Source organism: Cotesia glomerata, linkage group LG6, assembly GCF_020080835.1.
Source record: "Cotesia glomerata isolate CgM1 linkage group LG6, MPM_Cglom_v2.3, whole genome shotgun sequence".
Taxonomy (NCBI): domain Eukaryota; kingdom Metazoa; phylum Arthropoda; class Insecta; order Hymenoptera; family Braconidae; genus Cotesia; species Cotesia glomerata.
Genome location: NC_058163.1, coordinates 25,591,446 through 25,607,249, shown reverse-complemented (window position 1 = coordinate 25,607,249; position 15,804 = coordinate 25,591,446). Strand labels below are relative to the sequence as shown.

The 15,804-nt window shown below is 39.1% G+C and overlaps 1 protein-coding gene across 5 annotated transcripts in view; it reads right to left on the bottom strand.

The window, feature by feature from the left end:
- LOC123267680 (titin) overlaps nucleotides 1-15,804 on the bottom strand; it is a 110,457-nt gene that overhangs the window by 28,728 nt on the left and 65,925 nt on the right. The window contains exons 39-41 of one of the 5 annotated variants that reach the window (XM_044732442.1): nucleotides 3,547-14,376; nucleotides 535-2,981; nucleotides 217-288 (exon numbers count right to left, since the gene is read on the bottom strand). In XM_044732442.1, the coding sequence (XP_044588377.1) occupies nucleotides 217-288; nucleotides 535-2,981; nucleotides 3,547-14,376 (13,349 nt within the window). Of the gene's footprint in view, nucleotides 1-82; nucleotides 2,982-3,546; nucleotides 14,377-15,804 lie in introns of those variants that run through there. The other 4 variants (XM_044732443.1, XM_044732444.1, XM_044732440.1 and 1 more) reach the window with 4 other exon arrangements.

Genomic DNA, 15,804 nt, shown 5'->3' with positions numbered 1-15,804 from the left:
ACGGTTACTACAGGTGCTTTACCTTCCTCTTCTATTGTTTGTTCTTCAGTAACCTGCTGTTTCTTACCTCTTTACGAATGATTTTGTAACTTTTCGTGGCTTGCCGGTTTTAGTTACTTCTTGAGTGACTGTTACTTCTTCACGAATTTCTTCACTCTCAGTGGCTTGAACTGGTTCAATTGCTCGTATGACACCTGTTGTTTCTTCAGGTATTACTTCTTCTGGATTTGCAACAACAGTTACAACAGGTGCTTTACCTTCTTCTTCTATTGTTTGCTCTTCAGTAACCTGCTGTTTCTGACCTCTTCTATGAATGATTTTCTTTTTTGTAACTTTTCGTGGTTTGCCTGTTTCAGTAACTTCTCGAGTTACTGTTACTTCTTCACGAATTTCTTCACTCTCAGTAGCTTGAACGGGCTCAATTGCTCGTATTATATCCGTTGTTTCTTCAAGTATAATTTCTTCTTCTGGATTTACAACAACAGTTACAACAGGTGCTTGCCCTTCTTCTTCTATTGTTTCTTCTTCAGTAACCTGTTGCTTTCGAGCTTTCTTACGAATGATTTTCTTCTTTGTAACTTTTCGTGGCTTACCTGTTTCAGTTACTTCTTGAGTAACTGTTACTTCTTCACGAATTTCTTCACTCTCAGTGGCTTGAACTGGTTCAATTGTTCGTATTACACCTGTTGTTTCTTCAGGTATGATTTCTTCTTCTGGATTTACAACAATAGTAACGACAGGTTCTTTACCTTCCTCTTCTATTGTTTGCTCTTCCGTAACTTGTTGCTTTAGACCTCTCTTACGAATGACTTTCTTTTTAGTAACTTTTCGTGGTTTGCCTGTTTTAGTTACTTCTTGAGTGACCGTTACTTCTTCACGAATTTCTTCTCTCTCAGTAGCTTGAACGGGTTCAATAACTCGAATGACACCTGTTGATTCTTCAGTTATAATTTCTTCTTCTGGATTTGCAACTACAGTAATGATAGGTGCTTTACCTTCTTCTTCTATCGTTTGCTCTTCAGTAACCTGTTGTTTCTTACCTCTTTTACGAATGATTTTCTTTTTCGTAACTTTTCGTGGATTGCCTGTTTGAGTTACTTCTTGAGTTACTGTTACTTCTTCACGAATTTCTTCACTCTCAGTGGCTTGAACGGGTTCAATTGTTTGAGTGACATCTGTTGTTTCTTCAGGGATGATTTCTTCTTCTGGTTTTGCAACAACGGTTACTACAGGTGCTTTACCTTCCTCTTCTATAGTTTGTTCTTCAGTAACCTGTTGTTTCTTACCTCTTTTACGAATGATTTTCTTTTTCGTAATTTTTCGTGGCTTGCCTGTTTGAGTTACTTCTTGAGTTACTGTTACTTCTTCACGAATTTCTTCACTCTCAGTGGCTTGAACGGGTTCAATTGCTTGAGTGACATCTGTTGTTTCTTCAGGGACGATTTCTTCTTCTGGTTTTGCAACAACGGTTACTACAGGTGCTTTACCTTCCTCTTCTATTGTTTGTTCTTCAGTAACCTGCTGTTTCTTACCTTTTTTACGAATGATTTTCTTTTTTGTAACTTTTCGTGGCTTGCCGGTTTTAGTTACTTCTTGAGTGACTGTTACTTCTTCACGAATTTCTTCACTCTCAGTGGCTTGAACTGGTTCAATTGCTCGTATGACACCTGTTGTTTCTTCAGGTATTACTTCTTCTGGATTTGCAACAACAGTTACAACAGGTGCTTTACCTTCTTCTTCTATTGTTTGCTCTTCAGTAACCTGCTGTTTCTGACCTCTTCTATGAATGATTTTCTTTTTTGTAACTTTTCGTGGTTTGCCTGTTTCAGTAACTTCTCGAGTTACTGTTACTTCTTCACGAATTTCTTCTCTTTCAGTGGCTTGAACGGGTTCAATTGCTCGAATGACACCTGTTGTTTCTTCAGGTATAATTTCTTCTTCTGGATTTGCAACAACAGTTATAACAGGTTCTTTACCTTCTTCTTCTATTGTTTGCTCTTCAGTTATCTGTTGTTTCCTACCTTTTCTACGGATAATTCTCTTCTTTATCACCCTTTTTGGTTTACCAGTTTTTGTTATTTCGGTTGTGATCATAACTTCTTCTCGAGTCTCTTCTACTTCTATCGGTTGTACATGAATTATTTCAGGCTGAAACTCGGTCACTTCTTCCGTAAACAACTCGACAGGCATAGCTTTAACGATCTTCACTGATACCTTATTTTTATCTTCAATCACTTGTTCTTCAACACTATCACCTGTCTTTTTTCTTCGAGTAACTTTCTTATCATCTCTTTTTTTGCCTTTTTCTTTCACTGTTTTTTCACCTTGTTTTTCTGGTTTTTCAACTGTTACCTTATCATTCACTTCTTCTTGTTCAATAATTGTTGGTTTTTCTACCTCACTCATATCATCATCAAATGACATAGGTACTTCAGTAACAATAGGACTTTTACCTTCTTCCTCAAGCGTAGTTTCTTCTATAACAACCTTCCGTCCTTTTCTATCTCTCCTAACAACTTTCTTTTTCGTGATTTTTCTATCATCACCATTTTCCTGAACGTTAATGACATCAATTTTTTCGACAGTATCTTTTCTTTCTTCCGGAACGTCCTCAATTTCTTCAATAATTGAAGGAACTGTTTCATCACTCTCAAATACTCCTGTAACTTCTTCAATTGGCATAAATTGCTTCTTTGGTATTGATTGTACCTGTGGTTTAACATCATCTAACACTTCTTCAATCACAACAACATTATCACTTTCATCTCTTGACAATTTCTTCTTCCTGATGATAGTCTTCTTCGTTTTAATAGCAGTACTGTCGTCTTTACTGCCTCGCCTAAATGTCGTCGTGTATTCTTCAGTAACCTCAGTGTCTGATTCCACCTGTGGCTGTATTTTATCTGTAGTGTATTCGTGTATTGGTGTATCATGGTGTATTGTTGGTTGTATATATTCATGGACTGGTGCTTCTGTTGTTTCTGAAATTATTAGAGAAAGAGTTGTGATGTGATTATGTATGTGTGTGTTAATGTTGTTTGCTGCTTGCTTCAGCTTGGTTTGACTTCTAAATAATAGGGCTTCTTGATAATTTTATCAAAACTTTACCGAAAAATTGATTTATCGTCAATTGATGAAACTTACAATTAAACATTTAACAATAAGATATATTAAATTAATTTATTCAAAGTGCATGACGTGTGTAGTAAGATGTGCAGTGTGATTCTGTGTTATGGCATAATACTCACCTGTTTACAGTTGCTACATCGCTTATCACCATCGTCTGCAGTAAACTATTCTACTTAAAAAAAACTCTAATATTCTAAACATCTAAATGTCTACTCTACAACTAATATACAAAATAAAAGCCCTAGCGCAAATTATTAACAAGGACATTATTATCTAAGTCTGTGTATCGCGAAGATAATAACATGCAAAGACAATAACGAATGATCACGAAGGTATTATGACTGTATTTTGAGTCTGTTCATTCCTAATTGTGATAATGAAGCTACACGGATCTAGTAGAAGAGTATAAATACTTACCAACATACTGCTCTAGATGTTCTGATTCATACGTGACTGTGGCTGACTTTGAGAAAGGTTTAACGGACTCAGGAAACTCTGATTCCATTTCTTCAAGCGTTTCAAAATCTGTTACTATGACACTTCTATTCTCGTCATCAACTTTTCGCGCGGTTTTCATATCTGGCTTTGCAACATCAAACTCAGAAACGGTTGACTTGGGTAGGACTTCTGATGTTACGGCTACCTGGCTTTCCATGATATCTGGCTGAGCATTAACTTCACTCGCCATGCCTTTGATAACTTCTTTAGCTTCTTTCTCAGTAGCCACTACCTGCGTCACTTCTACGCTCTTTGAAGTCTTGATGGAAACTTCCGCATGAGCAGATGTAGCTGTTTTGGAGATTGTTAATGTAGATTCAGCCTCGTGAGTCTGCTGAATAGTTTGTTCGAACGTCTCAAATGGAATTCGTTCTGAAACAGCTTTCTTTCCTTCAGGTTGTGGTGCACTGAGAAGCTCTTCGGTGGTTGTGGTAGCAAGAACTTGAGATTTTTCAGCAACTGGTCGACTAATCAGACTAGAGTCTGCTAATTGTTTATTAGGAACATCTGGAGAAGGAAGAATATCCTCTGTTTCTCCCTGAGTTACTTCAGAGATTGACAAAGAAACAAGTTCTTCAAGGTTTGGTCTACCTCGTTGCTCTTCAGGAACTGCATGTTCCTGTAATTTTTCTGTTGAAGTTACAGTTATCACTTCAGTGGTTTCAGCAACTTCAATACTATCCATCTGCTTCATCGCTTGGTATCTTTTCGGCTTCTCGTCTTCAGGCAAACTTTTTTCAGCTTCATTCGTATCAACTTGACTAATGGTCAAGGAAACTAATTCATCGACTGTTGGTCGTACAGCTTGACCTTCAGGAGCTTTTTCCTTCACAAGTTCCTCAGTGTTGGAAACAGTAGTGACTTGAATTGTTTCAGCAGCTTCTCTGCCTGACAAACTAGATTTAGCTAAACCTTCACTAGGTTTTTCTGCACTGGGTAACTTTTCTCCAAATTCATTAGAGATAACTTGAGAAACTGTAACTGACTTGAATTCTTCAACATTTGGTATTCCTTCTTGCTCTTCTGGTTTTATTGAACTTACAAACTCTTCTGTACTACTTAACGTGATAGTCTGTGACGTCATAGCAATATCTCTGCCAGTCATTTGAGGTTGAGCTGTCTTCTCATTTGGCACTTCTCGACCTGGCAACTGTTCTTCTATTTCATTCGACAAAACTTGAGAAACAATAGCTGACGTCAATCCATCAACACCTGGCATTCCTTGAGCACTTTCAGGTAACTTAGAACTTGCTAAATCTTGAGCACTAGTCATTGTTAGTACTTGACTAGTTTCTGCAACTTCACGACCAAGAAGACTCGGCAGTGCAGTTTTTTCCGTAGGAACTTCAGGACTTGGTAATGCCACTTCTGCTTCATTGGACATTGCTGTTGACACGATCAATGAAGAAAATTCATCCAAACGAGACTTAACTCGTTGACCTTCTGGAGCAGTTTCTGAAACAAGATCTTGAACATGAGAAACAGTAGTCACTTGCATCGTTTCTGCCGTTTCTCGTCCAAGGAAATTAGGTTGAGCTGTCACTTCACTTGGTGCTTGAATTGGCAAAATATTTTCACTTTCATTCGATATAGTTTGAGAAACTATCACAGAAACCATTTCGTCCAACCCGGGCTTGCCTTTCTGACCTTCAGGTGCTTGGGGTGTAGAAAAGTCATCAGTTGTCAAATGAGTGGTGACTTCAATAGACTCTGCTATTTCTCTACCTGATAAATTTGGTTCAGCTTTCTTTCCCTTCGGCACTTCGGGGCTTTGTAACACTTCCTCAACTTCATTGGATACTACTTGAGACACATTGACAGAAGAATGTTCTTCTAATCCAGGTTTACCTCGATGTTCTTCTGGTTTTACTTCGGTAAATTCTCCAAAACCATTCAGTGTTATGACTTGAGAAATTTCAGCGACATCTCGGCCAGAAATATCTGGTTGAGCTGTCTTGGAACTCGGTTGTTCATGACCTGGTAGTTGTTGCTCAGATTCTCCGGATACAGTCTGCGATACGATGAGAGATGTCATTTCTTCGAGACTTGGCTGACCCTTCTTCTGCTCAGGAGCTTTCTCCTCTACGAACTCTCCTGTACTTGACATTGTAACAACTTGAGTTGTTTCAGCAATATCGTGGCCTAAGATATCTGACTGGGCAATCTTAGTAGTTGGTTTTTCAGCGCTTGGCATTTCTTTTTCAGCTTCACTCGAAACAACTTGTGACACTGTCAGTGATGTTAATTCTTCGAAACTTGATTTGCTTATTTCTGTTACAACCTTGTCTTCTGAAAACTCTTCAAAGTTATTCATAGTTATCACTTGGGTAGTTTGAGCTATATCTCGGCCTGTGATGTCTGATTGAGCCGTCTTAGTGGTTGGTTTTTCTTGACCTGGAAGAACTTCTTCAAATTCTCCCGAGATAGTTTGAGATATAATCAAAGAAGTCATTTCTTCAAGACTTGGCTGGCCCTTCTTTCCTTCTGGAGTTTTTTCATCGACAAAGTCACTTGTACTTGACAGTGCAACAATTTGAGAAGTCTCAGCAATATCATGGCCAAATATTTCAGCTTCAGCGGTCTTTGTGGTTGGTTGCTCAGCGGTCGGCATATCAGTTTCAGCTTCACTGGAAATAACTTGCGAGATCGTAATCGATGTTAGTTCCGCAAAGCCTGGCTTGCTCTTTTGTTGTACTGGTTGATCTTCAGTAAACTCTTCAAAGCCATTGAGCGTGATGACTTGAGTTGTTTCAGCTACATCACGACCCATGATGTCTGGTTGAGCAGTTTTGGTACTTGGTTTTTCTTGACCAGGGAGTTGTTCCTCGACTTCTTCAGATACAGTCTGCGAAATGATGAGAGAAGTCATTTCTTCAAGACTAGGCTGACCTTTCTTCTCTTCTGGAGCTTTGTCTTCGACAAAATCACCAGTACTCGACATCGTGATGACTTGAGAAGTTTGGGCAATGTCATGTCCCAAAATTTCAGGCTGTGCAGTTTTGGTACTGGGTATCTCTTCACCTGGTAACAAATTTTCAGCTTCACTCGACACCGTTTGAGAAACAATCACAGACGTCATCTCCTCCAATCCTAGCTTGCCTTGTTCTCCTTTTGGCGCACTGTCTCTAGCAAGATTTTCCGCATTCATAAGAGTTTCAACTTCTGAAGTCTCAGCTATTTCTCTACCTGAAAGATTAGACTGTGCTGTCTTCGTAGAAGGCACTTCAGGACTGGCTAAATTTTCTTCGGCCTCGTTAGAAATAACCTGGGATACGGTAACGGAGGAATGTTCTTCAAGACCAGGTTTGCCCTTCTGTTCGCCCGGTTTCTTCTCTTCAAACTGATCGAAGCTAGCAAAGGTCAAAACTTGGGAAGTTTCAGCAACATCACGACCAACAATATCAAATTCAACTTTCTTAGTAGCAGGTTTTTCATCACCGGGAAGAGCATTTTCAACTTCTTCCGACATTGTCTGCGAAACAATCAATGAAGTCATTTCTTCCAAACCAAAAGTTACTCTTCTTTCCTCTGGAGCCGATTCTTCAGTAAGCTTCTGAGCACTAAGCAAGATTTCTACCTGCGACGTTTCTGCTATTTCCCGACCCAGAAGACTTGGTTGAGCGATTTGCTTGCTTGGTTTTTCAGGACGTGGCATTTCTACTTCAGCTTCATGCGACAGAACTTGCGATACTGTCAAAGGAGCAAACTCTTCTATTTCAGGCTTTCCCTTCTTCTCTTCCGGACTTACAGCTTTGACAAAGTCTCCAACAGTCAGTATAATTTCGACTTCAGACACCTCAGCGATCTCTCGAGTATCTAAATTGGCTTGTACATTCTTCTGTAATGGTACTTCGAGACCAGGAAGAAACTCTTCAGTTTCATTAGAAACTGTCTGTGACACAATAACAGACATGAGAGTATCAACTTGCGGCCTTCCTTTGACGCCTTCAGGCCCTTTGAACTTTTCAAACTCTTCAGGACCTACAATAGTTTCTACTTCCATAGTTTCAGCCACTTCTCTACCTGTAATATTTGGTAATGCTCTTCGATCCTTTGGCTGTTGATCAATTGTCAAAGTGTCTTCAATCTCATTAGACAAGATCTCCGTCACTGTAACAGTACTAAGACCTTCCATCTGTGCTACGCCCTTGTATTCATCTGGCTTGAATTTCCCTTCAAAAGTGGATTCTCTTTCACTTGCCATCGTTTCTGTCTTTATAACCGACTCCATGGTCGTCTGAGTCATTGTCGCTTGTGAAGAAACTGTAGTTTCATCTTTCACTTCGCCGATACTATGAATCGTCTCCACTTGAGACTTTTGTACAGTTTCAAGAACACTGAACTCAGGTTTAGCTTGAACTGTATGGATCTTTGGAGTACCTTCAAAGCTTTCTTCTTTAAACTCAGACATTGTCTCTGATACCAAAACGGATTTGACTTCTTGAACGTCGATGTTAGCTGTCTGAGTTGCTGGTTTAAACTTGCCTTCAAATGTTTTTTCAGTTTCTTCAATAATATTCTCCGAAACCGTGACACTTTCAAAAGTATCTTGGCTTGGAGTTGCTGTCTGAGGTGTTCTCTCATCCACTGAGACATCAGTCTTAACATCAACCCGTGAATCTACAACAGTAGTCATAATACTGCCATGTTGCGTAATCACCGTTCTTTCAGCAGTGCGTGATTCAAGAAGTTTTTGTTCTTCAAGGACCTTCTCACGCTCACCTGATGTTACTTCAGTGATAGACACACTGTGTCCTTCCTCGAAAGTCGGCGTGATTTTACTTGAAATAGCTTTCGGATAATTAATAAAGTTACCTTCAGTTTCTCCTGTAGGAACCTCTTCAATTATCACAGACTCGAGTGTATCTTGTGTAGGATGAGCTTTTTTCGAGTCACTCTTGAACGACGCAATAGATCCTACACTTTGATCAACAATGATTTCAGTTTTCTGAGCAACATCTTGTCCAACTCTGGTCAGTTTTACTTCAGCAACACCTTCAATGTGTTTAACTACTGTAATAGCGCCTTCTTTATCTTGAATCATAACTTCATTAACAGTAACACTCTTTCCTTCGACAAACGAAACAGCAGCACTTCGTTGATCAGGCTTAAACTTGCCCGTAAAATCTGAACCTAGTTCTTCAGGCATAGCTTCGATGACATTGACACTCTCAAATGTTCCTTGAGTTGATTTAGCCACTGCTTCTGTCGGTCTCGTTACCAAAAGATCATCAACACCTTCCTTTGGGACGACTTCACTTTGCAGAGCCACTTCTTTGCCTTCAACTCCTGGTTTTGCCATTTCTTCTTTGGGTTTCTTCGGAACTAGCAGTTCTTGTTCATCATCCTGAGTCACCGTAGTTGCAACTATCACAGAGCTTTGCTCATCTACAGCCACTTTAGCACTTGAAGTGACTGTTTTGACTTCAAAGCGATCGCTTTCACGCTCACCAAGAAATTCTTCAATCAGCTGAACCGTTTCGTAAGGTTTCTGACCAATTCTTGCAGTCGCAGAAGTTGTCTGCAAAGTTTCTACTTGACCAACAAGTAAATCAGTTACTACTTCAGTTTGTTCTGCAACTTCATGACCTGATGTGATGGTAGGTACTGCTTCTCGTGCTTCAGGTCTAACCAAATCATCAAGAGTACCTTCTTTGGCCTGAGTAGTGATTTCAGTAATAGTTGTAACACCTTTTCCTTCTTCAATAACCACCTCAACATCTTTCACATTTGCCTTAAACTTCCCTTCAAAGAATTGTTCTTTGTCTTGAGGAATTTCTTGGGATACTTGAAGACTTCTAAAGACTTCTTGACTAGTAATGGCTTTCACTGAGTCAAGTTTCATGCGCTCAATATCACCAAGAGCATCTTGGACATCCGTAGCTGTTGTTTCAGCGATCTCATGAGTTGAATTGATATTCATTGACGCAGCTTTTTCACTAGGGAAAATTTCTGGAGTATAAGTAGTCTCCTTGTCGCTCGTAAGTACTTGAGAAATCGTGACAGTGCTTCGTCCAAATTCAACATCAACCTTAGCAGTATGGTCTTCAGGCTTGACATCGGGAACAAAATGATCTTCAGTTTCTCCAACAATCATCTGTGAGCTAGTCAATGGATTGAAAGGAATTTGATCTAGAACAGCAGTCGATAACTCTGGTTTTTCTTCAGTTATGATTTCTGTACTGAAATCAACCACGTGTTCAGTTGTTTCTGCGACCAAATGTCCGCCAACCAGAGCTTTATCTGCAATTTTTGTCTCAGGTAGATCTTTTGGCGTGTAACCAGATTCCTTGTCTTCTATCGTTACCATGGTGACTTGGATACTTTGATCTTCCACGACGGATAAATCAGCAAGTGCTTTCGTTGGTTTGAGATCTTTAGTTAACAAACCTTCAGATTCTGATGGTTGTGTCTCAATCCTTGTAACAGACTCGAGGGGAGTCTGCGAAGGAGTTGCAGAGGCTGATACCTTTTGCAGTTCTTCAAGGACTCCTGCACTAGAGTCGACAGTAACTTCAGTTTTCTCAGCTATGGGGTGTCCTGTCATATCAATCGAAGCTCTCCGTTCCTCTGGTTTCTCAGGAATTTTTAGTGAGCCTTCTTTGTCAACAATAATAACTTCAGAAACAGTTGTAACGTTTCCTTGATCTCCAATTATCATTTCTGCTTTATTTGTAGCGATAACAGGCTTCTCCAAAAACTCTCTTTCTTTTTCAGAAACTACTGCTTCTGTTTGTATAACTCCTTCAAACGGCAACCGCTCTTCTTTAGCGACTGCTGATGTTGGAGCCTTTTCTTTCAACTCATCAGTAATTGAAGACGCCGTAACTTCAGTAAGTTCTGCAACTCTGTGAGCATCGAAGTTAAACGTTGCTTTCTCTGTTGCTATATCTTCTTTGCTTACATACTCTCTTTCTTTGTCAGACGAAATCGTTTCAGTGACACTCAAAGAAATTTTGGCTTCTTCAAATGCAACGTCAACAACTTTTCCTTCAGGTCTGACAAACTTATCGATATTACCTTCTCTGTCTCCAACAGAAGTCTCGAGCATCACAATGCTTTTGTGCGTAACGTGATCCATCAAAGCAGTAGCTGGTTGCGTTTTTTCTACCGTAAATTCTCCAGCGCCATCTTGGGTAATCGTTTCTGAAGCTTCAGCAACTGGATGCATTTCAAAATCAAAAGTAGCTAATTTATTTTCCGGTTTTGCAACTTCTTCCAAAGGTCTTTCTTTGTCACCTGTTTCAACAGCAGACACAATGATACTCTCGCCTATTTCAAACGACATCTCAGCAACTCGATTGTCAGGTTGAATTTCCTTCAACGGAGCTTCAGTTTCACGTGTTTGAACCTCTTCTGCAACAGCAGTTTCATAAGGCAGCAAAGATGCCGATGGTCTAGCATCTTGCGGAACTTCTGTTTTCAACTCTCCAAATCCAGTGTCACTCATCACTTCATATTGCGATGCTACAACTTTAACTTCAAAGTCTACCGACGCTTCAAAGCTTTTCGGCTTAACCTGATCCTCAAGCTGGCCTTCTTTATCTTCCGAATGAGTCAACTGTACTTGGACACTCTCACCTTCCGTGAAGCTGATATCGACGTTTTTCAAACTCGGCTTTACATCCTCCGGAAGTATCGATTCCTTTTCCGAAACCGTCAACTCGATCTGTTGAACTATCTCCAAGCCGCTTTGATGCAGCGTAGCGCTTTCTGTTTTTGGTCTTACTTCAGACAGATCATCAATGTTATTAGCAAGTACCGTCTCTTCAGTCTGCGCCACTTCATGAGTTGACGTCAATTTCATCGTAACAGTCTTTTCAGATACAAGCTCTTCAGTTTGTAAAGTCTCTTCAGCATGAGCTGTCGTAATTTCCATCACCGAAACATTCTCAGAAGTTGCAATGTCCAATTGAGCGTTCTGTTCAATTGGCTTCGCTTCTTCAAGTCTTGGCTTTTCTGCCTCAGCAACATTAGTCTCAACGACAACTAACTCATCAAGCGCTTCTTGAGTTCCAAAAGCTTTCGCAGTCTTGGGTTTGTCATCAGACATCTTTCCTGCACTTTGTTCAATCAAGACTTCAGATTTCATGGCTATCGTTCGACTGTCAATCGAACTAGAAGCCATAAAGTCTCGTGGCTTCTCACCCGGTTGGTATTCATTCTCCAGATCGTGAGTCAATACCTCTAAGACACTAGCGCCTGATCTTGTCTCTGTGTAATCAATGTTAGCTGTCTTAGTCTCAGGCTTGATGTCCGCCATATAAACATCTTCCTTCTCAACAATTTCGTGCAAAGCAACAGAAACCGATTCAAGTGGGACTGCTGAAGTTTGAGCCATCCCACTGACACGGACTTCTTCTGGTAGTTCTCCAGTAGGTGATTCAGTTCTGACCTCTTGCAACTCAACAGCAGATTGCGTTGTGAATCCAGTTGTTGCAAACACACTCTCCATTTTGGAAACACTTCTATAGTCTTCCTCAGTTTCATTCACAATAACTTCCGTTGTCTTCACACTTTCTACTTCATTCAACCCAATTTCAGCAAACTTCGACTCAGGTACTTTATCTTTCTCCACTGGCTTCAAGCCCTCATCAACAACTGTAATATCTACAACAGTTTCTACCAAGTTATCCTGCCCCACTTTAGCCTTACCAGTAACTGGGACCAACTTGTCAAGTTTTTGAACATTGTCCTCAGGCTGAGTCTCTTCAACCTGCAAGGATATGATAGAATGCGTCGGTACAACTTTTCCACGATGACTCTCAGGCATTTCGTAGATCTCTAAATGACCTTCTTTGTCTACCGAAGTCGTCTGAAAGACTTCAATACCCTTGACTGAATCATAAATCAAGTCTACAATCTTTTCTTCAGGCTTAGCAGAGTAATCAAACTTCTCTTCACGATCATGGGTGAAAGTCTCTTGAACAACCTTCGCTTCAGTCAATTGCACCGAAACGATTCCACTTTCTGTGACGTACTTCAAGTCTTCGCTAAAGTTAGCCGGCAAATCTGCAGTTTCTACCTGAGAAACCATCACATGTTCTTCTGGCCGAAGACTAGTTTCAGCGATTGCAGAAGTTGGTTTAACTTGTTCATTATAAACGCCCTCAGACTCTTGAACAATTGTACTCGAAACACTTCCAATTTCCAAAGGAAGAATCGAACTGTCAGCTGTTTTGACACTCGGTCTTTCTTCCAACTTATACTCAACTTCTTTTTCCGAAGTAACTGTTTCTGTAGTAAACACAGAACTCTTCTCAACAACATTGAAATCAGCTACAGCTTTCTTCGTTTCTTCAACCACAAGATTAACTTCCTGATGTTGAGTTTCCACAGTAGAAACTGTGAAGCTTTCCAAAACATTGACATTAGTCTCAGCTTCAAACGTATCAACCTTTTTTCCAGGCACAAACTCCCCTTCCATCTCCTGAATCGGCTGCTCACCAATAATCGGCGCCTCCCCGCCTTCTGACATGCCCACCTGAGCTTTCTGACCAATGGGCAATCTTCCTGGCACATACTCCCCTTCTTTCTCCGGTGCATGCATTTCTTCAGTAATAAAAAGCTTCTGCGCCACAACAGTGGTCGTCGCCATTTCCGTCGGAACAATCAATTCCGGATAGTACTTTCCAGGTTTGTCTTCAGTTTGGACTTCTTCCACTATTAAAGGTTCTACAGCACTGATATTGACCCGTGGCTTTGCAGAAATTGTCTTGCTTTGTTCTAGTTTGTCTTCAGTAACAGCTTCATTGACTTCGTAGACAGAAAGACTGATATTAGGCAGCATTGTGTCTTCAGCGGTCACTGCAGCAGGCGCTACAAAGTCTTGGCTCGGAACTTCGCCTTGATTCACTGTAGTCTCACTGACAGTCGTAGCTTCTTGGAGTGTCAAAGCGACGTCAGCTTTTTGAATCGTCAAAGCCTGCTTCAAATCTAATCCCGTGATTTTAGCATCGCTGGCCAGTATTTCCGTAACTTGCAAGCTTTCTTTCGGTTTTGTAACAACTCCAGGTGTTGCTTCAAAGGTTGTTGGCTTGAAGGTACCCTTGAATTCTCCATGAGAACCTTGGACAGTTGTCTCCGTTGTAGAGTACGGCTCAACTGGAGCTATCGACACCAAAGCTTTCTTCTCATCTGGCTTGATCTTGCTGATCTTATCTTCGCTCTCCTGAACTGGAACGTATTGTTCAACCAAAGCGTTCACAGTATCCAAAGTAACCCTAGCTGTTTCACTGTCAGGTTTTCCAGGAGCCTGTTCCGCAGTTCTACGCAACGGAACAATCTCGTGGCTTTGCACTGACGTATTAACTGGCACAGATGGCAGTGCCGTGTCTCTAATTGTTTCAAAGTCTTCAACTTCTTCAAAATCTATTTCTTCTTCGCCTTTTTGAGGTCTTTTAGCTTTGATAACTTTCTTACGTTTCTCCTCCTCTTCTTCTTCTTCTTCCACTATTTCTTCAATCTCAACTGCTACTTTCTGCTTGCCCGTAGGCTTTCTAATTCTTTTCGTAACTATTTCTTCTTCTTCAACTACCACAACCTCTTCTTCTTCTTCTTCTTCTTCTTCTTCTTTCTTTTTTCGCGTATCTTTCTTCGGCTTTTTCACAACTAACCTACTCTCATCGCGCTCAATTTCAACTACTTCCCTATCCTGTTCTTGTGTGTCCTCAACCACTCGAGACCCGTGTTCTTCTGGTTGTATTTCTTTGTGCAGTGTTTCGTGTACTAGCTGAGTGTCCTCGTATTCTGTGGAAATTATGTTAACAAGGTATGTGTAATCAGGTTATGTGTGTTTAGAGTTTAGCAATTAAAAAAATTCATAAATAAATAATTAAAGAAGAAATGGATAAAGTATACAGATAGGTTTTGCGTAGTCGATATTGTGAAGAAAAATAATAAATTTGCGCTGCAATTAATAAAAATGCAAATCGACGATACCTTGAGACAAACTGCAGCTCATGCGACGAGGATGCCTAATCAGCGTAAGTGCGTTTGTTTTGTCGTATTATATTGTTGGAAAAAAAAAAACGTGCTTGCAAATAAAAAAATAACAAAAAAAATAATAAAATAATGTTGAGTGGAGGGAGGTAAAAATATTTATAAATAAATGCCATGCTTAAGATATTCGAAGAAATATTTCTTCTTTAAAAAATATTTTATTTGTAATAAAAGTACCGGCGGGTAATAAGGGCTAAAAATTATTTGATATTAAACAAAAAATCGTATTAATAATTATTTAAGTACAATTTCTTTCAAGTATTAACGACAAAATGGTTACTCTTACCATAAGCCAAAATAAAATTGCAATTTGAGGTTATTTTACTACTAACGGATAATTTTTGCCTACTTTAACATGATTTAATAATTTCAAAATGTTTAGTATTTAAGATCTATAATTGAAATATTTTTTTTTTCATTATGGAAGACAAAATTATCGAGAATACGATTGTTTTTTCAAGTATAGAGAGTGCGCAAGTAAATTTCTTCTACTATCGCGAAGAAATAGAAGTGAAACAATTGTAACTGTAATTTAATTTAGGTTGTAATGCATTCTTAAAAAAATTTATTTTATTTTGAAAACGACCATTTCTTGTTAACATAAGTCTTTTTCATATATGAAAAATGTCCTTAAATAATTATAAAAATCTGAATTTATCAGTGATTTTTTTTTTTTATTGCTACTGTCTCATAACTAGGCTTTATTACCCAACAGGCTTAATAATTAACATTTTCATAAATGAAAAATTGTTTACCATCTTACGGAACCAACAGAAGTCAAACCAACTTACACAGAGACGTATTTAATATAAAGAAAACAAATTTAATACCAATTGTTTATTAATCTTTTCAATTTTTAACAATATAAATTTATTTTAACGTGTCTCTCTGGTGGACATCAATAAAACTATAATGTAGCAAGTTGCAAACATGTTAAAAAAAAATAATTATTTAAATATATATTGCATAATAAATTGATTGATATGGATATGATATAAATATTATTTGTAGTATGTGAAAGATTATTTAAGATAATAAATGAGTAATTGAGTGAGCAAACTAGAGAAATGATGTTTGCAGATTCGTGTAAGTTACATTGCTTGAAGGATTCAAGGGGTAAAAAATAATTTACTATAATGAAAATAAAAAAAAGCAAAAAAAAAAAGATGCGATGAT